The 26188-nt window shown below is 35.6% G+C and overlaps 1 protein-coding gene across 6 annotated transcripts in view; it reads right to left on the bottom strand.

The window, feature by feature from the left end:
• Nucleotides 1-26188, bottom strand: part of CSMD3 (CUB and Sushi multiple domains 3) — a 1257965-nt gene that overhangs the window by 156152 nt on the left and 1075625 nt on the right. For all 6 annotated transcript variants that reach the window (XM_086695899.1, XM_086695901.1, XM_086695900.1 and 3 more), the window contains 3 exons: nucleotides 17201-17325; nucleotides 9425-9521; nucleotides 6791-6895 (listed from right to left, as the gene is read on the bottom strand). In XM_086695899.1, the coding sequence (XP_086552025.1) occupies nucleotides 6791-6895; nucleotides 9425-9521; nucleotides 17201-17325 (327 nt within the window). The remainder of the gene's footprint in view (nucleotides 1-6790; nucleotides 6896-9424; nucleotides 9522-17200; nucleotides 17326-26188) is intronic.

Below are 26188 nucleotides of genomic sequence, written 5' to 3'. Positions count from 1 at the left end.
TACCACCAAAGAACACAATAATTTTCCAGTAATAAACTTCAAAGAAATGGAGTTCTGCAATTTACCTGAAAAAGAATTCAAATACCTGCTTGAAGGAAGCTCAATGACCTATGAAAAAAAAAAAAAAAACCCATGGAAAAATAATTCAACAAAATCAAGAAAACAATATATGTTCAACATGAGAAGTTTAACAAAAAGATCTGTTCACAATCTGTGAATTAGTAGGATCTCAAAAGGAGAAGAAGACAAAGGAAAGCAGGTGGAAAGCTTGTTACAGAAATAGCCAAGAACTTCCAAGATTCTGGGGAGAGATTTGGACATCCAAGTTCTATGAACTTGGCCCCCCAAAAAACTCAACTTAAAGAGATATTCTCCAAGATGAATTATAATAAAACTGTCAAAATTCAAAGACAAAGAGAATCTTTAAAATAGTAGGAGAAAAGAAGCTTGTAATTTACAAGGGGACCTGCACAGGGCAATCAGTGACTTTCTCAGGAGAAACCTTACAGCCAAGGAGAAAGAGCTATGTTATAGTCAAAGTGCTGAAAGAATAAAACTATAAAGCAAGAATACTCTATACAGTAAAGTAGTCCATCAGAGGACTTCAGAGGAGGGAGAGATCAGGATGGTCCCAAATAAACAAAAGCTGAAAGAGTTCATTACCACTAGACACATCTTACAAGAAATGCAGAAAGCTCTCACTCAAGCTGAAATGAAAGGACACTAATTAGTAATATGAAAATATATAAAAATATACAACACATTGGCAAAGGTAAGTATATATTCAAATTCACAATACTTTAATACTGTAATATGATAGGGTATTAACCACTTAAGTCTGGCATAAATGTAAAGGACAAACAATTTAAAAATAACTATAGTTATAATAATTTGTTAGTGAATACAAAAAACTAAGGTAAATTGTGACATCAAAAAAAAAAAAAAAACAAAGAGGGGAGTGAAAAGACAGAGATTTATTATACAAATGAAATTAAGTTGTTAGTGTAAAATAGCTATATCTAGAAGATATTTTATGTAAGTCTCATAGTTACCACATAAGCCCACAAGATACACAAAAGATAAAGACAAGGGAATCAAAGCATACAACAATAGAAAATCATCTTATTCACAAAGGAAAAGTGCAAGGGAAGAAGAAAAAAAAAGGGGAGGGATAATAATAAAGTCAGAAAATAATTGATAAGACAGTATTAGTAAGTTCTTACTTATAAATAATTGCTCTACATGTAAATTGATGAAATTATCCAAGCAAAAAACATAGAGTAGCTGAATGGATTCAACACCAAACAACTATATGCTGCCTACTAGAGACTCATTTTGGCTTCAAGGATACACATATGCTCAAAGTTAAGGGATAATAAAAGATACTCCATGAAAGTGGAAACCAAAAGAGAGGAGTGGTGGCTATGCTTATATTTAACAATATAAACTTTAACTTAAAAGATGTAACAAGAGATAAAGCCATTGCATAATAATTAGATCGTTTAATCACAGGGATATAATAATCATAAATATATATGCCACTAACATCAGAGCATCCAAATATAATAAGGAAATATTAACAGATCTGAAGGAAAAAAATAGACAACACAATAATAGTAGGGGACATCAGTACTTCACTTTCAAAAATACACAGATCATCTATATTGAAAAGCATATAGAAAATATTGGACTTGAACTATTCTTTATACCAAATAAACCTAATAAACATATACAGAACATTCCTTCCAGAGCAGCAAAATACATGGTTTTTCTTGAGTACATACAGAACATTATCCAGGATAGATCATGTATTACATGATCTTAGCAAAGTTAAGAGTGAAATCATATCAAAACTCTTTTCCAACTACAATGGCATGAAACTAGAAATCAATAAAAGTAGGAAAACTGGAAAATCCACAAATATGTGGAAATCAAGTAGTACATTCATAAACAGATAGTGATTCAAAGAATAAATCAAAAGGGAAATTAAAAAAAATATATATCTTGAACAAACAAAAAGAGAAACACAACATACAAAAACTTATGGGATATAGCAAAAGCAGTTGTGACAGGAAGTTTATAGCAATAAACATCTGTCTGCATTTAAAAAAAAGAAAGATCTCAAATAAATTAGCTAACTTTATATCCTAAGTAACTAGAAAAAGAATACACTAAAACCAAAATTAGCAGAATAAAGGAAGTAGCAAAGATTAGAGTACAAATAAATGAAATAGAGAAAAGAAAAACAACAGAAAGACAAAGAAACTAAGAGCTGATTTTTAAAAAGATACCCAAAATTGACATAACATTAGAATCATTAACTAAAAGAAAGAGAGAGAGAGAGAGAGAGAGAGAGAGAGAGAGAGAGAGAAGGCTTAAATAAACAAAACCAGAAATGAAAGAAGAGACATTACACTGATATCACAGAAATAAAAAGGATCACAAGAGACTGCCATGACAATTACACACCAAAAAATTGGATAATCTATAAGAAATGGACAAATTCTTAGAAACATATGACCTACCAACTAAAACATGAAGAAATAGAAAATCTGAGCAGACCAAGAATGAGTAAGAGATTGAGTTAGTAATCAAACACTTTCTAATAAAGAAAAGTCCTGGACTGAATAGCTTCATAGGTGAATTTTACCAAACATTTAAAAAGGTATTAAGTGCCAATCCTTTTCAAAATCTTCTGATAAACTGAAGAGGAAAGAATATTCCAAATCTCATTTTATGAGATCTGAATTAGCCTGATACCAAAGCCAGACAAGGACACCACAAGAAAAGAAAAATGACAGGTCAGTGTCCATGATGAATATAGATGTAATTTTTTTTTACCAAAATACTAACAAATTGAACTCAACAGCACATCAAAAGCACCATACACCACCATCAAGTGGGATTTATGTGTGGAATGCAAAGATGGTTCAACATACGCTGATCAAAAAATGTGATACATCACACTAATAGAATGAAAGATAAAAATCATGTGACAATATCAGTAGACACAGATAAAGCATTTGACAAAATAAAACATCATTTCATGATAAAAACTCTTGAAAAAATGGGTATAGAAGTAATGAACCTGAACTTAATGAAGGCCATACATGAAAAGTCCACAGCTAATGTCAAACACAGTGGTGAAAAGTTGAAGCCTTTTCCTCTATATAGAGAAGACTAAAGTTGCCCATTTTCATGACTCTTATTCAACATAATACTGGAAGTTCTAACCAGAGTAATTATCCAAGAAAAATAAATTAAAGACATCCAAACCATAAAGGAAAGTAAAATGGTTTCTGTCAGTAAATGATGTGATTTTTATGTAAACAAAATCCTAGAGACTCCACCAAAATCTGTTACTACTAATCACAAATTCAATAAAATTACAGGATACAAAATCAGCATTCAGAAATTAGTTGTGTTATTATATACTGAAAACAGAATATCTGAAAAATAAAACAATCTCATTTACAATAGCATACACAGTAACAACGATAAAATTTGGGAACAAATTTAACCACTTTTAAGCCACCTATACAGCCAATGCAATCCATGTCAAAATTTCAACAGCATGATTTCACAGAGACAGAAATTCATGGAACCACAAAAGACCCTGAGTACCCAAAGCAATCCCGAGAAAAAGCTGGAGGCTTTATGATTTCAAACTATTACAAAGCTATAGTAATCAAACAGTATGGCCATAAAAATGGACACATACATCAGTGTAACAGAACTGAGAGTCCAGAAATAAACCCTCACATATACAGCCAATTAACATTTGACAAAGGAGCCAAAAATACTCACAGGGAAAGTATAGTATTTTCCCCATAAATGGTGCTGGGGAAACTGTTTAATCACATGCAGAAGAATGAAATTGTATCTCTCACACTACTCATAAAAATTAATTGGAAATGGATTACAGACTTAAACATAAAACCTAATACTGTAAAATTCCTAGAAGAAAACATACAAAAAAAAGCTCCTTGACCTTGGTATTGGCATTAATTTTTTTGGATATAACACCAGGAGTATAAGCAATCAATGAAAGTAAATAAAATAAGTCTACATCAAATAAAAAAACAAAAACTTCTGCACAGCAAATGAAGCAATCAATAAAATGAAAATGCAACCTACAAAATGGGGGGGGATATATTTACAAACCATGTATCTGATAAGGGGTTAATATCCAAAATATATAAAAAAAATTCATATAACTCAATAGCAAGTCAAAACAACAACAAGAATAAACAAAAAACTTATTAAAAGCAACCTGATTAAAAAAATTGGCAGAGGATCTGAACAGATATTTTTCTAAAGAAGATAAACAAATGGCTAATAGGCACATAAAAGGATCCTTATCACTAACCACAAGGGAAACGCAAATCGAAAGCACAGTTAAGATGTCACCTTACACCTGTTAGAATGAAGATCACCAACAAAACAAGATAACAAGTATTACTGAGGATGTGGTGAAAGGGAAGCCCTTTTGAATGGTGGTAAGAATAAAATTTGGTACAGCCAGTATGGACAAGAGCCTGGAGGTTCCTTAAGAAAATAATAATAATAAATGGCACATAATCGAGCAATCCCATCTTTAAGCATACATCCAGAGGAGATAAAATAAGGATCTGGAAGAGATATCTGTACTCCCGTGTTCACTACAGCCTAATTCACAATAGCCAAGACATGGAAACAACCTAAGCTCCATCTATGAATGAATGAATAAAGAAGTGTGGCATATGTATAAAATTAAATATTATTCAGTCACAAAAAAACTAGGAAATCCTGCCATTTGTAACATCATGCATGGCATTATGCTAAATGAAATACTCAGAGAGAAAACAAATCGATCTCATTTGTATGTGGAATCCAAGAAAGATTCATTCATCTTGCATCTTAGAAACAATGAGAAGAATGGTGGTTGCCAGGGGCTGGAAGGTGGAAAAAATAGGGTGACGTAAGTGAGAATACAAACTTCTAGTTATAAAATAAATTCTGGGAGTCCAATATACAACATGGTGGCAGTAGTTATCAATATTGTATTATATACTTGAAAGTTGGGAAGAGACTAGATTTTAAGTATTCTCATACTCACACACACATGCACACACACACACACACACACACACACACACACAAAGAACTAAGAAAAAAAAAGAGAAGGCAATTATGTGAACTATGGAGATGTTAACTATGTCTATTGTGTGACTATTTTGTAATAGATACATATATCAATTTAAAAGCTACACAAATTACATTTCAATGAACTAAAAAGATAAAATTTCTGCATCATATTTATAAAAGAGTAGGCTTTATAGTTTTCTATTGAGAATATTATGGGAACCTGTTATACACCCCAGGAAATAGAATAATTAAAGTAGCATTGGGATTATCTGGTCCTTAAAGGTTGGCAATATTTCTATGTGAAGCCACTTGGACCTGGTATTTTGGGGCATGGGGATGGGGGGGGACAGTTTTTTAAACAACTATTTCCTATATTGTTCCTATGATTACTGCTCTACTTAGAATTTTTGTACTGGGATCAATTTTGGCAAATTTCATAATGCATTTTTATTTATTTCTCCTCATATATCTTGACTATCTGCTTTAAGAATATTTATGCTATGTTATGTGGTGCATAAATAATCAAAACTAGAGTTTTTGTTATGATATGTGCTCCTTTTGATAACTATAAATGTTCTTATTTGTTTAAAAAAAACTGTTAGTGAGAATATGGAAAAACTGGAACCTTTATACAATGTTGGTGGGAATGTAAATTGATGGAACCACTATGGAAAATAGTATGAAAGTTGCTCAAAAAAATTAGATGTAGGGGTGCCTGGGTGGCTTTGTCAGTAAAGCATCTGACTTCAGCTCAGGTAGTGATCTCACAGTTCATGATTTCAAGCCCCAGGTCGGGCTTTCTGCTGTCTGCATAGCCCATTTTGGATCCTGTCTCCCTCCCTCCCTCTCTCTCTCTTTCAAACATAAATAAACATTAAAAAAAAAAATTAGAAGTAGATCTACCACATGCTCTAGAAATCCCTTCTGAGTATATTTACAGAATATTTGAAGTAAGAATCTCAAAGAGAGATTTGCACTCCTATGTTTATTGCAGCATTACTCATAATAGCCAAAATATGGAAACAACCTAGATGCCCCTTAAGAGATAAGTGAATAAAGAAAAGATAGTATGTACATATAATGTGTAATATCATTCAGTCTTACAAAAGAGAAGGAAATCCTGCCAAATGCAACAACATGAATGAACCTAGTAAACATTATGCTAAATGAAATAAGCCAGACAAAAAAGGACAAATACTACAGGACAGTACCTAAAATAGTCAAACTCACAGAAACAGAAAGCAGAGTGGAGATTTCCAGGGCGTGGAGGAGGGGAAATGGGAAGTTGCTGTTCACAATGGGTATAAAATTGAGTTATGTAAGATGAGTAAGTTCTAGAGATCTGCTATATGTTATCATGCTTATAGTTAACACTTCTGTATTGTGTATTTAAAAAAAAAATGAGGGTGTATCTCATGCTAAGTGTACTTACAATTACAATAAGGAAGAAAACATTTGTACATTTGTAAATTCTGATGAAAAAATTAAAATTTTATAGACACAGTCTTGTAAATGAATTGAAAGAGCCCATCAAAAACTTAAAAATACAAGATAATGTTCTCTTTTGATGAAGTCCATTTAGTTTCTATATTCAAAGAATATTTAAAAAAATGATATAAACTTGTTCTTAAATTTCTTGAATAGCACATGATATTATATTTACCTGTGTATTCAAGGTGAAATCCTGCAGCAGAAACACTGATGTCTGATTGGAAATTTAGGTATAGATTATTAGACGTACTATTCAAAAGATGGGGTATTGTTGTTCCTGAAATGATAATTGAAAAGGCAGGTCAATGATCATATAATAAATATTATAGCAAAACTAAGTAAGTTGACTACTAATCAGCCAATAGAATACCACTGAAATTACATATTGGTCAAGTGTTTTTTAGGAATTTTTAAATAAAGATATGTCTCCCACATTTCTCTTTTATTTTATTGTTTGTGACTGTCTCTAAGGAGAAAGACTTTGGGATCACTATGGATGGGTCCCTAAAAATAGGCAGGAACAAAGAGCGGGTGACAGTCAAAGCAGTAGATTTTACAGGTCACTTGAAATAAATGTTTGGAATTTCATGTGGATTTCAATATTTTATGCATGAGCTAATAATAACCTTAATTTTAAAGTTTGTAGTGATTTTTATGGTATAGTATCTTAAGATTATGTATGGGTTCAGAGGATATGTTTATTGTTATTTATTGCCCTTTTTATTATATATATATATGTATTATATATACATATATATAATATATATGTAATATTATATATATATATATATATAGCATGTATTTCATTTATTTTCTTTCTTTATTAATATGTGTATGTTCTCTGCCAGGTCAAGTACCTTGATGTTTCTTATACTCTGACAGCAACGCTGGTAGGTAGCGTTTGAAAAATCCCAATTATAAACTAGTGTTAGCCTTAGTACTAGCAAATACATTATAGCCTTAGTCTCCTAGCAAATACATTATAATGGTGTATTTCTGAAATTCTGAAGGAAATCAACTTGACTTTATTCAATTACTGAGCTGAAAACATAAAATATCTGTTTGAACCAATTACTTCTTGACTCTGCATTGAGTAATACCTCAAGATCCTTAAGATTACAAGTCAAGCAGTTTCAAATAGCAAGCATAAAAATAAGTGTCAAATCTATGTTTTAAGATAATGTCCAACAAGCATATTAGTTGATAGTGTGGCAACATTTTTTTCTGTAAGTAACTAGTTATTTTACATTTATTTTGTACAACTCTGTGGACCTGAACCACTCACTGATCTTTCTATAAAAGAAAATATCAGCACGAATTCATTACAGAACATATAGTTGCTTTTTCCGCCTTCTCCAGTCTCTTATCTGTCTATGGAACCCTTACTGAATCACTGAAGATGGAGGTAAACAGAAACTTTCACTCGACCTGCCTTTAGTGCCTTAGAGGATCTCAGCGATCAAGAACTTCAGCTCTGGAGTCACACCAGCTGGGCCCCGGTCTCATTCTAACATCAGCTGTACAACCTCAGGCAACTTAATCTAAGTGTCAATTACGACCAGAACTACTAGAAGGAACAAATGAGGAAACGTATGACAAGCCTCACACAGGGCTAGCACTTGGTAATCAAGAGCTGTTATTTATCACTGGTATTATCTTCATTGTTGTATTTATTATTAAGAAAGTATTACCCTTAATCAAATATAAACAAATGTATACTCAAAATGTTATAAGATTTCTTCCAACATTTCCACCTTATCTATACATAGAATACATTTTTTTTTAATTTGAGAGTGAGAAAGAGAGAGAGGGCAGGGGAACAAGGGCAGAGGGAGAAAGAGAATCTTAAGCAGGCTCCACACAGCATGGATGGAGCTCGACATGGGGCTTGATCCCACAAGCCTGGGACCATGACCTGAGCCAAAATCAAGAGTTGGATGCTCGACTGACTGAGCCACCCAGGAGCCCCTAAAATACTTGTTATGACTAACCCAAATCACTCCTATTCCAGGTATTTCTTCTTTCCTCTCCTCAGTGGCGATGCTGAAAAACCGATTATGCCCTAGTTAAAAATCTGTGAAAAACCTACAACTATTCAAACCGACTTAAGTATATCTGAAATGTAGAAGTTGATAGTTTAGCTATGTTCCTATTTCTATAGTTAAAAAGTATAATTAAAGTAAAAAGTATAGTTAAAATTAAAGTAAAACTTGATTTCACTTTTCACAGGCTGAAAAAGCTGTTAGATTATTGCATAAATTACCTTTAAAAACCTTAACAAGTTTAAAAACCTTCTGGTCTTGGTACCTGGGTATATATTATGTTATACAACTTTATTCATTTCATAGAAATAATTTTATATTCTCTTTATTCTCACTCAACAGTACCTTGTAACATACCATGTTTTTACACAGTCTCTAAAATTATTTTAATGGCCCCAGAACACTCTATTGAGTAGATATATCATAATTACCAAGCACTGTCTAATTTTAACGATTTAAGGAGAAAGGGTACACATACCTGAACCACAGCTCAGCTGAAAATATTATCATTACTATAAAAGCATCAATAAATAATTACACAAATATAGTTAGAATATAGTAAGATTTTAAACAGCAATTTCAATGTCATTACCTTTAATGCCTTTGAAACATCTAACCTTGTAATTTAGTTTGCTGTGTATAGTTTATAAAAAGGAAATTAAAACTGCCAAGTCAGAGTTCTAGAAAGTCTTTTAAAAAGAGAGAGAGATTTCTACATTCCTAATTACATCTGTATTTCAATTAAGCTCAGCTCTTTTATTTACCTGAATAACTTCCAAGTCGTGGAGCATTGTTGTCTCCACCATCATAAAAGTCCAGAGAATCCCAATTATGTTCTGTAGCAAAGCTGATAACCTGTACCTGTGAAATAATAATTACTGATAAGAACACGTATTTCTAACAAGATAAAAATACCACAGTCCTCCACTCCGCATTAGAAGAGAGAACTCCAAGCCAGGACCATATCCTCGTGACCCTTCATAGAAGGACTTTACCAGAACTGATCTTTGCTACTGTGGCGTTGGCCTACATGAGCTGACTTGGGTAAGAAGAGCGTCGAAACACCTCGCAGTGTTCACTATGGGTAGAACATGGATAAAGTCTGTCACCATCTCAGAGCGTTTTCTTTATTAAAGGCTTTGGGTTAAGTTAATATCTTAGTGTCAGGAATCCCAATATGTGTTCCAATTAGTCATCTTGTATGTTTCAGAGTGTTAGATTCTTTTAAAAAATTTTTTTTAATGTTTATTTATTTTTGAGAGATACAGAAAGAGAAAGAATGAGTAAGGGAGGGGCAGAGAGAGGGAGACACAGAATCCAAAGCAGGCTCCAGGCTCAGAGCTGTCAGCACAGAGCCTGACATGGGGCTCAAACCCATGAACCATGAGATCATGACCTGAGCCGAAGTCAGACGCTCAACTGACTGAGCCACCCCGGTGCCCATGGAGTGTTAGATTCTTGCCAGTGATTGAGTTTTCACATTTTCTTTAGCTATCAGGAAATCACCATATTTGTGGTCCACCAGCATACAGGGAAAAGCTTATACTTTTCTTAAAAACTAGGTTTATGCTGGATACATTTTATTTACCTTTATTTGCCTAACCTTTGCTCAATTCCCTTTCTTTAATTTAAAAAAAATATTATCCCCTATGCTCATTTTTAACAGGTCTTAATATGGATGGCCAAAATTATACTTTATAACTGATTTGGGTATATCTCTTAAAGAATAATTTGATGAATGGAGTCATAATAAATAACTTACTGTGAAAGTCCCTAAAGTTGATAAGGGAAATGGTGGAGCACAATCCTCTCATGTCTGTTAAATGTTATTTAAAGAAAGAGTCATGTGTTACTTTGCTGCACTTCGCCTCGCACAGCGTGAGCTTTTGCAAGAACCCACAGGACCCACCCCCAACCGTGGGGGTGATCATTTTTCTGTCTGTGAAGTGTATATGTTATAGTTTTAGAGGAAGGGAAGGGCGAACCTTATTAAAATAAATGTATTTTATTTAGCTAAAGTCTGTCATCAGTGTAAGTACTGCACTCATTCACTAAATAAGTATAACAATTGCATTCCTTAAAAATTTCTTATCCACAGAATAAACCATCATCATTCTTCCATTCAAGTGAATGCTGGTGCCTCTTTTCCAGGGGTGAGTGCCACATGGCAACGGATACCCTGCCTGTGTGACAGGCATTAGGCCCGATGGCAGCGTTCCAGAACAGGAAGCAGAATGGAATTAAAGCTGAATGATTGTGATATTACCATCATTTCCCTAAACAATAATCAATTCTCTCTTCATGTCTGATTTTTCCCTTCTTACAATTCAGGGGAAGAAAAGATCACATTTGCAAAAAAAAAAAAAAAGAAAAAAAAGTAAGGATTCACACAGGAGTTGACATTTGAGATAAGTTAAATGTATTGAGAGGTTTTTCACTGAAAGAAACTATTGAGTTATAAAAATGTAGAGGAGGCAAGCCATGAGGTAGATGTAGTGAACCATCAGTAATCCAATTTAGCCACAGTAGAAGGTATTTACATAAGAGGAAATATGCATGCAAAGTTAGCAAAAGTAGAGCAAAGTTAGATAGAGAGAGCTTAGTGGATAAATCCAAGAGACAGCAGAGTGAGGACGCCTGGATGTGCAGCTTTCTGGCTCCCTCTATTCTCTGGCAGGTAACCCTAGAAGAGTTGACAATCTGTGCCTTCAATTTCTTATACACATCATTGTAATAAAGGCATCTAATTCACATAATTGTTGTAAAAATTAAATTAATTTTAGTTCATGATAGTGTCCAGTGTGAATAAAGGATTGAATTTAGCTGATATGGATTTGTCAAGAGACTATAAAGACCCAAGACCAGCATAATAACTATGCAATTGAGGTGTAGTCCACCAAAGGGTTAGAAGGAGAATAACCAGGACTGCTTTAACTACAGTACTGCATTGGATGAAGAAAATACAAGTAAAAAGACAATTTCATAAGGGAAGGGAAGCAAAAATAGTATAAAAACAGGGAGGGGGACAAAACATAAGAGACTCTTAAATATGGAGAACAGAGGGTTACTGGAGGGGTGGTGGGAGGGGGATGGGCTAAATGGGTAAGGGATATTAAGGAATCTCTTCCTGAAATCGTTGATGCACAGTATGGTAACTAACTTGGATGTAAATTAAAAAAATAAATTAAAAACATGTATGTGTGTATGTATATATATATATATATATGTGTGTGTGTGTGTGTGTGTGTGTGTGTTTATATATATATGTGTGTGTGTATATATGTGTGTGTGTGTGTGTGTGTGTGTATATACATACAAGACAATTTCAATGTCTATTGCAGTAGTCTGTGTGAGAAGCAGTAAAAGACTAAAGTAGATTGGGGGCAGGAATGAATAGTAGAAAGAGGAACTAAAATGTCACCTGTGTCACTACAGATTCTGCAACAGATTATTTTGCAACAGATTTTTGCTACAGATTTTGTGTAATCTGAATAAGGAAAGAAAGGGAGAGGGGAGACTTAATGATTTATCTTCTTTCCCTGAGTTATTGAGATCAAAGGGGTGATAGAAACAAAAATGAAGACGTCTCTAGGAAAACCTATTCCCTTAATGAGAAGAAAAAAATTTAATTCTACATACATATGTATAACAGACTAACTATAGTGGCTTCCAAAGATATCAGGTCCTCATCCCTGGAGCCTGTAAATATTGCCTTACATGGAAAAAAAATTTTTTTTCAGATGTGATTAACTTAAACATCTAGAAATAGGGAGATTATCGTGGATTATTCAGATGGGCCCTAAGAACAGTCATAAGTGTTCTTATAAGAAAGACGTCAAAGGAGATTTGACACATACAGAAGAGAAGGCAATGTGACCATGCACGTAGAAAATAGAGTGATATAGTCAGACACGTAGGAACGCCTGGCAGCCAGCAGAAGTTAGAAGAGGCAAGGAAAGGCTAGAGCCTGGGCAGAAGGGAGAATGGAGGGTCCAGCACAACCCTGTTAGCACCTGAGTTTCAGCTCAGTAAAAATGCTTTGGGACTTCCAGCCTCCAGTACTGTGAGAGAATCAACCTCTGCTATTTTAAGCTCTCAAGTGCATGGTAATCTGCAACAGCCATAGAAAACTAACACAATTTGCCACTAGGAGTCTGGTCAAATTGTGAATATAATTTGGTACAATAAACACAGAAGGTGTAGGTGGCTCAAGGAAATGACTGAGGACCCACAGTGACAAAAGGCCAAACGAGAGTCAAATAAACGATTTAAAAAGCAGCAGCTACTGATTCCCTGTTTAGAAGAATTTTGCATTAAAAATGGAGCTGTCCATCATGGCAACAGGGTAGCTTCATGGGGTAATGAATTTCCAATCACTAAAACCAGATATTCCTCATACAGACATTCAAATTTCATTTTAATTTGCTTGTTAGGTTATATTTAATCATGATGATCATTCTACACGTTGACACAGTTAAGTAACAAACATAAGTTTCCCAAGGTCTATCACATAAAGATTGCTCTTTTGCTTAATAACTCTGTTATGATAGCCCCTTTGGAATTCTCCATCAATATGCTTTGCTAGAATAGACAGGCAAATAAATGAATACACAACTCCCCACAAACATCTCATGTAAAATTAATATAACAAATTAGTCTATTTGTTGAGGCTCTTTCTAAAGATTGCTCATTCTATATTATTTACAACTTTTCCAGCATTCTGAATGTTTCTTCTTTTCTTTCCATCAGTGGTTATCACATTTCATCTCATATATGATTTATTATACATTCATCTAATTCTTTATTCACACACATATTTTTCCTAACTGAATAAAATAAAATAGGCATTGCTTTAAACCTGGCACACCAGCCAGGTAGCTTTTAGGTAAAGTAGTAAAATTTCAAGTATAAATCACACATTACACATGTGTGTGCATATGCTATATAATGGTCTATGATTTAGTGGTATGTCTAAAATTATCATACATATAGAGATCAATTAGAAAAAAAAGTTTTGGTTAGTCCTTTAGAGTATTTAAGATTAAAAATCCAGTATGCCTCACATTCTGTAAGTTTGATACATGCTCTGTTTAATTCAAATTTTGTTTTCTAAGGTGTAACCATTAAATAAAACACTTCCTCAGTGAAAGAGTTTATAGTGTCATTGATGGTGTCTGGTTTTGAAGTGTTTGGTTCGGACAAGTGATATACAACGCACGTTTTCTGCAAATGTCCTCTTAGTTCATCATGCTGTCCTAACTCCTTAAAATATCCAAAACCCTGCTTGTGGAGGGATTCATTAGTTCACCCTAAAAATATTTACTGAGAATATACTGGCAGACACTGGCTAGTTGCCAGAACAGATTTAGTTAGTGCCCTCAAGATCTTATGGGTAATTAACTAAGTGGTAACAGTAAAATGTGACAGATGTTATAATAAGGAAATTACAGAGACCTATGAGAACGTGCAGCATGGGACTTACACTTTCCTCAAGTTCACGGAAAGCCTTCCACAGGAACTGGTTTTAAGTTGAGACAGAAATGATGACTAAGAATAAGCCAAATAAAGGGGGATCAAGGAGAGTGTCACCTGCAAAGGGAACAGCATGCACAAAGGCCCAAAAGGAAGCGAGAGCCAGGCTTTTATAAAGAACTAAACTAGTGTGAATGTAAGTGGTGACAAAGGAGGACAAAGCACAAAAGGTATAATCAGCTGTATCAAGGAGTTAAGAATACAGGGAACGGTTGAAGCAGGAAAGTGATAGTATCAGGGTTTTTATTTTTAGGTTACTGTCTTTGCCCTCTGAAGAACAGATTAGAGGAGAGTAAGACCCTGGGAAAGGGATGATGACAACCTAACCATAGGGTAACAATATGGATGGAGAGAAATAGACTTATTTGAAAGATTTGTGAAAGACAGATCCCACAGATTTCATTGTGTAGAGTAGGTAAGGGGGAAAATTATCAAGATTTCTGGCTTGTGCAACCGAATGGATGAGGGGCTCATTCTGAGCCAGAGAACACTGAAGGATACCCATAATGATGAGAAAAAATCACGAAGTCAGTTTTGAACAGGATGGATTTGAAATTCCAGTAAGAAGTTTAGTTGAAATGCCCAGCAGGTAGTTGAATAAATGACATGCAGCTTAGGTGAAAGCACTGGGTTAGATATTTACACTTGAAAACTATCATTTATTCAGTTCTTTTATTTTTTTAAGTTTATTTATTTATTTTGAGACAGAGAGAGAACATGTGCACACACAAATGGGGGAGGGGCAGAGAGACAGGGAGAGAGAGAACTCCAAGCAGGCTCTGTACTGTCAGTGCAGAGCCCAACATGGGACTCAGTCTCACAAACTGTGAGATCACGATCTGAGACAAAACGAAGAGTCGGACACTTAACCGACTGAGCCACCTAGGTCCCCCTCAGTTCTTCATTTTAAAAAATGCTTTCTGATGATCTATTAAGATGCAGGTCCTGGGCACAACTGGCACAGAATGGCAGCCAAAGACACGGAAGTAGACAAGATGGCAGAGAGCATGGTGTAACATGAGATAAACAAAACCACAGCATCTCTCAAACACTGTATCTGATGGGCTGAGTAGGAAGAGGAGACTGTATTCCTAGATGTAGAAGCATGAGCCATGGATATAAAAAAGAAAACAAAACAAAGTCTAAGAGAGTATTGGTGCCATGAAAACCAAGAAGGAAAAACATGTTTTAAGAGTGAGAGGAGAATGGGCAGAATTAGGATGTTGCTGTCAGAATAAGCAGGATGGGCAACACAATGGATTTAATGATATAGAGTCCTCAGTGATTGCTATGAGTCGCTCAGAGCACTGGATGCTGAAGCCACACTGCAGGGCTCAAAAACAAAGGATGAGAACTAAACAGGAAAGGCTGGGGTTTTTATTATTGTAAGATGAGATAGAAATAGACAAGCTGACATCAATATGTGGATGCTGTAGGATAACCTTGATAAACTGACAACTATATGACAAATGTTCTATGAAGGCTCTAAAGGCATCATCTCATTTTCAGATTTTCTATACAACTTGCAACAGGGGCAATTCTAAAATCCTTGTTAATTCAGGGCACCTGAGAGGTTCAGTCTGTTAAGCATCTGACTTTGGCTCAGGTCACAACCTTGTTGTTCGTGAGTTTGAGCCCCACGTCAGTCTCTGTGCTGACAGCTCAGAGCCTGGAGCCTGCTTTGGATTCTGTGTCTCCCTCTCTCTGCCCCTCCCCCGCTCACACTCTGTCTCTCTAGCTCTCTCAAAATTAAGTGAACATCAAAAAATTTTTAAAAATACTAAAATAAAATCCTTGTTAATTCTACCAGTGATAAGATAGGATTGATTGGTTTTCTCTGAATTTTACAAGTTGGCCATAAAATGATATTACAGCTAGCCAGAATATAAGCATAGATCTCTTGGTTTTTCCATTTTTAATGCCTTTAAAACACTGAAAATGTATATTTCATGTTTTCTCATTGGCTAACTGACCTACCAGGTATTAGGAGTAATTTTCTGCAAAATTACAAACTCAAAAAGTGATTTTTTTAACTAAAAATTATACTTTTATCTATTTTCAGTTTTAATGGAGGGTTTCTTGTCTACTTTCCCATAACTGATATATTTCTCAAGTTTCCAAAGGAACACCTTATGACCCAATTGGAGAAGTAATCAAGTTATTTTTATGAAATATAGATTATGTAATATTTTGTGAAGAATAATTACCTTCCATGGAGTAGCCAAATATCACCAATTTATGCAAAAACAATCTCCTTGTAATATAGAGTAACTGGTCAAATTTCTCCTCCCGAAAAGTGGTTATGGTTGAGATAATATGGTAGATTGTGTTGCTTGTCTATAGACTAGCATCCCTTTTCTTGCTAACAAGAAAACTGGTTTTGTTCAATTAAATGAAGACTATAAACTTCAGAGGAAGCTGAGCCCCATGCTTAACCTAGGTACCTAATGTTGATTTTTTAGAGCCAAATGACAATACATCTTTTGCTTTTGGTCAGTGTATAGCATAGGGATGGATAGTCTTGCAGTTTTGGTCAATAGTACAGGACAGAAAGTCTACTGGAAGGATTTCTGAACGTTTTTCAGCCATTGTAAAGATAGATAGATTGAAACGTTCCATTTTGGCTATTGCCATTGCTGTTAGAGCTTTGGTAGCCATCTCAAGTTCATGAGAAAAGAAGCCTAGGAACTAAGCCAACATGCTATGATGACAGAGCAGAGAGAGGGAAAAACCTAGGTCAGTAATGACGCAACTGAACCTCCCAAATAAACAACCTCTACCGCTAGATTCCATGACATCCAGAACAAACATTTTTCTTATTGCTTAGGCCTTCTTGAATTGATTTTCTGTTACCTGCAGGTGAAAACAATAAGTACCTTTCTGCTACATTCAACCATGCCAAGGAAAAGGAGTGGCTAAATCTTTAGAAATAACCTTCATCCCCCTCATCTCTAAAAGGATTAACTTCAAATATACAGGGAAAAGGAGAAAAATTTAAATTTCCTTACTTGAATGCCAGCTCCCTCTGGCACTGTGATCTTCCACACACAATTCAGGTTGTTGTCATAAGGCTCAGGGTAACCAGGAGACAAAATAGTCCCTTTGCGCTTTGTTAAAACTCCACCACAGGGCACTAAAAGTAAAACAATTCAAGTGAGCGAGTTAATTCTAATGCAGAGGATTAAAATAAGAGAAAAGGTCAGAGATAACATCTTAGACAGATACTACAATTGCAAACACAGCCAAATCTTATTATTTCTTAAAACTCATAAGAACAATAAAAATTAAGTCTTCCTTCCTAAAAACTTTTAAAAATGCTTAGACAACATGAATGGATAACCTTTTAATGGCATTAATCTAAAATCATATTACAATAAACTCAATGACAGCATATCATTTTTAGTATATTACTAAAATGTACGTTGGCACATTTGCATTAAAATTAAAATGTAGATAACAGAATTTGTTGAAGAATTATTTTGTATTTGTTACTTTTGTCTTCATGCATCCTTTGAGGAGTAATAGTACTTTTCAGGAGAAATGCGGATGATGATCACAATGGTATGCTAATAACATTTGTATAGAGCCTATTGTTTGCCAGGGACTCTCCTAAAGCAATTTACAGATTTTAACTCATTAAAGCCTGTCAACAATCCACTGAGATGTAAATAAATATTCTCCTCATTTTACAGGAAATAGAGTCACTAGTGATTAAATAACTTGTCCAAGATCACAGAGCTGGTAAGAGGAGAAGGTGAGGTTTGAACACTGGTAGTTTGGCTCCAGAGTCCATGCTCTTGAGTAGAAGAAAGAGACTTGGTATGGTGCCAGTCTGGTAATTGCTAGTACAGCACTACAAAAATGAATAAGTACGTAGGTCTGTTCTGAAGTCAATAAAGGCCTCTACCGCTTTTTAAAAGTACTAACCTTAAAGGAAAATTCTCATACCCCTAGTACTGGCAGCTTGGTTTTGGGCATGACCTAACTTACAATTTTAAATATGTGTAATGCTGGACATGTTCCTTAAACTCTCTGAAACTCAGAAACCTTGTCTGTGAAATGACAGATTATTTCATTGCATCAATGACAATTATTTCATTGCATTGAAATAATGCAATGGTTTAAAAAGAGCTTTTGTGAAAAATATACAGATAGGATAATGTATACAAAGAAGCTACCACATTGCTTGGAACACAGCGAGAGGTCAATAAATTGTATGTCATTTTACTATTTCCTTCTACAACTATTGTTATTTCAGATACCACTGGCACTATGGTCCTCGGGTATTTGTTGTAGTCTGCTTATAGTTGTAAGATATCAGGATATGTGTTTCATAATATTTTTTTTTTCAACGTTTTTATTTTTATTTTTGGGACAGAGAGAGACAGAGCATGAACGGGGGAGGGGCAGAGAGAGAGGGAGACACAGAATCGGAAACAGGCTCCAGGCTCTGAGCCATCAGCCCAGAGCCCGACGCGGGGCTCGAACTCACGGACCTCGAGATGGTGTCCTGGTGAAGCCGGACGCTTAACCGACTGCGCCACCCAGGCGCCCCAATATTTTTTAAGTTAATAAGTTTTCTGCCACTTCTTAATGCAAAAGCTTAATGCAAAAACCAAGGGCAATTGCTCAAAGGAGCTACAAACATTTTTAATAGTGTAAACATGTATCTTTAAAGAAAGTAATTTTGTTGTATTTTCCTATAAATTTGTGTTAATGGGTTAAATATTAATTCAGGTTAAGTTGGTCAGAAAAAAATTTAGCTCCTTTAAAAAGAAAATCAACAGTTTTAGATAACTTGAAAATTAATGTGCCAGGAGTGGAAGAAGAATTCTAGAATAGAACTTCACCCCAAAAAGATTATAAATAAGTGATTGATGAAGTGCTGATTCTGAGTTGAAAGCAAATGTAGATGCCCTTCCTCTCCATTGTCACTGTCCTACCTCACTCACATGTTTTTCTAGTTGCTACATTAATCATATCAATGGACCTCCATTGATATGGGTGTATTATCCATGTACTTTGTCTCCATATTATTGCTAAAATGACCTTTTTAAAATTAAAATTTGCTCATGTTATTTCACTGATGAAAGTCCTTCAAAAATCTCCCCATTGCCTTCATTCCACAGATAAATACAGTTAATTTTTTAATCTCTAACTATATCTCCAGGCTTGTATGTACCCATGATTTCCCAATATTTCACCATCCCAAACCCTCTTCCCAGTTCAGGCTACTAAACTGATATACTCTCTTAACGCTGTGAGTTGCTACATCCTTCTCCCTTCTCCCCCATAGCTAACACTACCATCCATGGTCATTCAATGCTGATAGTACCTCCTGACCTCTTTGCTGACTCCCTTATCTGTTAAGTGTCCCATAGTTTTCTATAGCACCAAGTTCCTTCCTATGCAGTTTTATCACAGATAGCTCATATTATGTTTTCATATTCTTTTTATACGTTAGTCTCTTCTAATAGACTGAAGACTGCAAAGATGAAGCAATCAACTTTTCGTCTGATACTCTGCTCCCTGTGGTGCCAAGATTCTAACTCATCTACCCTTTGCATTCTGAGGTTTCCTTCTCTGCTGCTATAGTGATAAGTCCTCTTTTCCTTACTTTCCAGTCTGTCCTCCATTCATTTCATCAGGGTTTTGTCTTTACTCTATTGGAATGACTATGTCAAAGTCACCATAATAGTCTTGTTGCAATGTGATATTCAATTCTTAATTTGCATTTTACTCAACCTATGAATAATTATCTCCTCTTGTTAATCACTTTGTCCACTTTGAGCCTTTCTTTGCTTAGCCATCCGGACACCACACTGTCTTGCTTTTTTCTATGCCACTGGTTATAGTCATAATCTTCCTTCCTTCCTCCCTCCCTTCCTTCCTTCCTTCCTTCCTTCCTTCCTTCCTTCCTTCCTTCTTCTTTCTCTCCGAGTGTTGGTGGTATAGTGGTGAGCATAGCTGCCTTCCTTTACTTTCTCTTCTCTTTTCTTTCTTTCTTTCTTTCTTTCTCTCTCTCTCTCTCTCTCTTTCTTTCTTTCTTTCTTTCTCTCTCTCTCTCTCTTTCTTTTCTTTTCTTTTCTTTTCTTTTCTTTTCTTTTTTCTTTTCTTTCCTCTTAGTATCTCACGCTCTTTCTCTGATCCTTTAAATGTTGTAACATTCTGTGACCCATGCCATCTTCTCTTTTCTCTCTAACCATCACCCCTCTATAAGGGCATCTGTTTCCATGTCATTGATACAGTATGACTACAAAATGTTTATCTCTAATTCTGACTTTTGCTCAGAATCCTGAAATAATATGCCTAATAAGCATCTCAAAACTAATATGTCTAGGGGCACCTGGGTGGCTCAGATGGTGAAGCATCTGACTTTGGCTCAGGTCATGATCTCACCATTCATGAGTTTGAGCCCTGCATCAGGCTCTGTGTTGACAGCTCAGAGCCTGGAGCCTGCTTCAGATTCTGTGTCTCTCTGCCCCTCTCCCACTCATGCTCTGTCTCTCTGTCTCTCAAAAAACAAATAAATATTAAAAAAAAAATTTTAAACCAATATGTCTAAAACAATACTTTTTAAAATTTCCTCCGTCTATGCCATTCTCCACCTCAGTAAATGTCACTACCATTCACCTAGTTTGGGCTAAACTGTAGGACTCATTCATCTTAATTTCTCTTTCTTATATTCAAGTTCACAATTACATCTACATCCGATCTATCGGTAAACTTTCTCAGCTCCATTTAAAAAATGTACCATGAGGCTTACCAGTTCTCATCACGGACCATGACCTTCCTATTGAAATTACCATTACTTTTCCTATCCACTATTACACTAGCCTTCTATTCAGTCTTTTTTCTTCTAGCCCACCTGCTGGAAGCCCGAGCTACCCAGCCTGAGTGGCAGGGCCCGGGCTGTGGACGGACTGGTGACTGCAGGGCGGCCCATAGACAGTGAAGCTTCTTGTACTCCTGCTTTTAGGTAATTTGGCCTTAGAAGTACCCGGGGTATTGTCTGTTGGGGAATTGCCCTCGGCAGGCCCCCTGGGAAAAGAACCATTAGGGAAGAAAATAAGGTTCCGCAAGGAATTGTGCGGTCTTACATTTAGCCCTTGCCATCCCCTAAGGAGACTCCTCTACTTACAGGAAGGATAGCCTCATACCTTTGCCAGCAAAGAGGGCCTGTATAGGAGAGACATATGGATTTGAAAGCCCCACTCCAGCAGCTAAGGAGTGTATCTCTGGGCACAGGTGACTTCAACCCCTAGGCCCACCTGGCCCTCCGGAGGCATTCCAGATGATGACTGAACCTAGTTGGTTAAGCTACAGAATGGTTCATTGGCTCCTAGGTGCGTTGTCTCTCTGAGAATGTATGAGGCATGGGTTTCTAAGGCCTTTTCAGCCCCTTTCTGGCACCTCGGACTGAGGCAAACACATTGTTCTTTTGGCCTCATGTGGTTAGGAGGTCATGTCCCTGTAACTGTTCCACTTGAGGTGTTGAGAAATGGAAGGCCTTTCACGAGAACAGCAAAGTAAATGCTTTGCAGATTATAGATAAACGCAGATGCATAATGGAATAATGTAAGAAATTAATCTATAATCAAAGGGTATGCGGGAAAGTTAGGGGAAAACCACCATGTTATTTCTTAAAGGTCGTTTATACATAAGAACATTTTCAAAATTAGATAATGTTAGAAAAACATAAACGATGTATGCTACAAGGAAATCACTAGCATATATAATGCCACGTTTGCTACAATAAATCGGCCAGTTCAACACACTGCTGTTGCCTGTGTCCATTTTTATTTTAGTTTTTTATTTCAGTTTTCTGTTTTTATTTTTATTTTTGTTTTGCTTTATTTTCACTCTTTCGCTGACGCCATTCATCCTTCGGGACCCCCGGGACCTGCTGGAGCTGGACTCTGGCATCCACCCCTCTTTACTTAGCCGCAGTGATTTTTTAGAAACTAAGACCACCTCATTCCCTAGCTCAGTGAATTCCCTCTCTGCTTTGAGAAATGTCAAACTCCCCACAGTCTTTGAGGCTCTGTATGACTTGGCCTCTGCTTTGCCTCCACAAGACTCTTCTTCCGTCATGCTGGCCATCATTCACGCTGGTCCAGGCACCTGGGATTCTCACTGTGGCTTGAACACGTCAAGATCTGTTCCTGCCTCACAGTCTATATAGTTGTTTACCACCCAGACTTGTATAACCCCACTCCATTCATCTCATTTGGATATAAGACAGCAGCATGCCCTGGATGTTTTTCTGACCTCCAGCCCTTTCTTTACTTTTCCCCACGGTACTTAGCGCTGTCTGAAAGAAGAGAACACATTCACTGATGTGTTGCTCTAGCACCCTCCACTAAAATGTAAACTCCACTCTCATCTTCTTATTCAAAGTGAGAATAGAGACTGACAATTAGTAAGCACTGACTACATGCTCCTTGAATAAACTGTTGATTGACTGGTTGTATATCAGTGTATATACTGCGGTTACAGGTCCCTCTTTGCCATTCCTCCATTATTCCTTTCTCTCAGTATTTCGCTAAATAAGTCACATATAGCAATATAAATTTTCATATAATAATATAAAAAATACTATGAAAATATCCCCAGATATGCATTACTACATATTTTACTACATATTTTATTAAGTTTCAATTACCACATATATTACTTAACCTAACATTTGTTTTCTATTTTAAAAAGATACACAATGGAGTACTACGTGGCAATGAGAAAGAACGAAATATGGCCCTTTGTAGCAACTTGGATGGAACTGGAGAGTGTGATGCTAAGTGAAATAAGCCATACAGAGAAAGACAGATACCATATGTTTTCACTCTTATGTGGATCCTGAGAAACTTAACAGAAACCCATGGGGGAGGGGAAGGAAAAAAAAGAAAAAAGAGGTTAGAGTGGAAGAGAGCCAGAGCATAAAAGACTCTTAAAAACTGAGAACAAACTGAGGGTTGATGGGGGGTGGGAGGGAGGGGAGGGTGGGTGATGGGCATTGAGGAGGGCACCTTTTGGGATGAGCACTGGGTGTTGTATGGAAACCAATTTGACAATAAACTTCATATATTGGAAAAAAAAAGATATACTATAAATTTATACATTTCCGTAATACTACGGATTAGTATTATACAATATAACATGGATTAAAACAGGCTTCAGACAAGCATCCTAGGTTCTGCTTTTATCCTTATCCTGGTTTCATGTCTAAACCATAGAGGTTTAACTCTCTATAAAAGATAAATACTAATCTTATCTACCTCCTGGTGTTGCTATCAGCATTACAAAATTAAAAAAGAAGATGCTTAGGGGCTCCTGGGTGGCTCAGTCAGGTTGTCTGTCCAACACTTGATTTTGGCTCAAGTCATAAATAATCTCTTGGTTTGTGAGTTGAGCCCCACACAGGGCTCTGTGATTCTTTCTCCCTCTTTCTCTCTGCCCCTTCCCTGCACTCTAGCTCAATAAGTAAATAAATAAATACATGAATGAATAAATATTTAAAAATGCTTTATAGTGCTTCTTAAAATGCTAATTACTATTTATTACTATTTTGAATAACTGCTTCAGGGATGAATGGATGGATGAATAAATGAATCAGTGACTGTGGTTTCAGATCCTGTATTTATTTCCTCATCAATTTCTCTCCTGCTCCAAGAAAAGACAATATAAACAGGTGTTGCCATGGAGCTAATACAAGTAAAAGTAGTTTTTTTCTGGGTTTCTAAATGTCTTCAGGGGGAAAAAAAAAAAAAAAAAAAAAAAAACAAACCAGCAGATAAAGGTGATGGGATAAGCAGCTAATTAAAGATTTTTTGCCCAAGGGCAGTACATGGCGGGTTCAGGGGCTTTTCAAGAGACCTCCCACTAACAAAAGTACTTATGCCTAAAGCCATATATTGTTAAAGCTATTAGTGGCTGCAGGGGGTTATTTGAATCACAGTCTCAGAGGGAGGAGAGGTTGGATTTTTAGGAGAATGATTAATTTTAAGAAATCGGAAGTATAACAAGGTCATATTTGGAAGATAAAAAGTCAGTCTTCAGCATATTTTTAGTTTTACATTTATTCCAAGGCTCATGTTCTTATCAAAATATGATTGTGGTTTATTATAATTTGCCTAAGAATGACTTGATATGACAGATTTGTGCAAGATTACTAAATATCCTTTATATAGTGGCTATTTAAATTTGTGGACTCTCTACCTTAGTATTTGACCATGTTAACTATAAGCACAATTCACATATCATGACTAATGGGGCTGCTTTCCAATCAACAGTTTAATTTCAGTATGTCGGTTTTTGCAAAATTACTGAACATTTTATTGTGTTTTACTACAACAAAAAAAATGGAAGTGTTGATAACAATAGTAAGAACAGTGAAACTGAAATAATACAGTTGATATAAAAATCATTAGGAATGTAGAAAGCTGCTTTCTTTTGGTTCAAATGGATGCTCAGTTGGCTTAACCTGTTAACAGAGCATTCATTTGAACAGTAGAGAAAATACAATCACCAAATCCTGTAAGTAGAGTGTCGAAGATTACATTTAAACAGTAAAGTATAAATAGAGAATTTGTTCTCCCCCAGAATAAAATTACCCATATAATATGTAAATGTATTGTTTGTGTTTTACCTATGTCTCTTTCCTAATTATCCAGAAAGATAGTTAGAAGAGTTTTAAACTTCCCGTGGCTTGTAAAATCTAAGCAAGCAAAGTGAGCCAGAGCATCACCATCTGGTAAAAGTCTGAAATTAAAACATGGGCCCTGGACTTGGGAAATGGACGGGTTGTTTGACCTCTGCAAGGATTCAGAAAATTATCACAGTTAATTGTTAAAACTCATTCATCGAGCAAATGTTTACTGAACACCTATTATGTGCCAAACGTTTCTTGAATACCTATTGGGTCTTCTTTTGGTGGAATATAAAAACAATATATTGTCAGGAGAGAGAAGGGCAAAAAAGATTATAAAACTAAAAACAAAACAAAACAAAAAACAAATAAAGAAAACCCCAAACTACATATAATAGATGGGCAGTTGCCATTAAAGAAAAGCAGGATAAAGATATAGAATAAATGGAGAATGGTGGCAGAAAATTATTTAAGATAGGCTGTCTGAGGAAGATTATCAGGTTGAATGAAATGGTGTAGTAAGCCTAAAAACTACCTTGGGGATATATATGTTCCAGGCAGAAAAAATAGAAAGTTCAAAGGCATTGAGGCAGTTAATATTTTATCTATGAAGAAATATTTAAAATGAGCTAAAATTAAAAATAATACTTTGATATTAACCTAAGAAACTGTGTGTTTGGCTCTCATATTTGAATATTTAAGATGTCAAAACTTTCCTTTTTTTAATACTTATGAAATAATTATTTGTATTCAGAATATTTTTGAAGCTAAAAATATTTACAGTTAAAAATAGAAATACAAGTGGGATGCTTGGGTAGCTCAGTCCGTTGAGCTTCCGACTCGATTTCCGCTCAGGTCATGACTTCACGGTTCATGAGTTCGAGCCCCATGTCGGGTTCTGTGCTGACAATGTGGATCCTGTTTAGAATTCTCTCTCTCCTCCCTCTCTGCTCCTCTTCTGCTCACGCTCTCTCTAGATCTCTCAAAATAAATAAATAAGCATTTTTTAAAAGTAAAAAAAAAAAAAAAAAAAGAGAAGAAATACAAGTATATTTTCATTTATGTACAGGTTAGCAGTTGGACCAAATGGTAGAACCTAAACTGAGTTATCATCTGAGTGTCATTATGAATCAGCGCCTCTCCATTTCTAGTCTCACACAGATGCCATATGTCCTTCAGTTATATATTCAATTTTCTGGATTTCACTTGTTCTACAGGCTGTGCATTATTTCTCCAATGGCATAGGTGATACATCCTTTTCATGTGAACTTAGCAGAAAACAAGTTGTCTTATTCAATTTTCTATCACTAGGTATACACTTTCAAACCAATTCAAGATGAAAAGTGGTCTG

This window comes from Puma concolor, chromosome F2 (genome assembly GCF_028749965.1).
Source record: "Puma concolor isolate L17-30 chromosome F2, mPumCon1.1.hap2, whole genome shotgun sequence".
NCBI lineage: Eukaryota > Metazoa > Chordata > Mammalia > Carnivora > Felidae > Puma > Puma concolor.
Note: the sequence above shows the minus strand (reverse complement) of the source record. Positions and strands in the feature narration are given on the sequence as shown.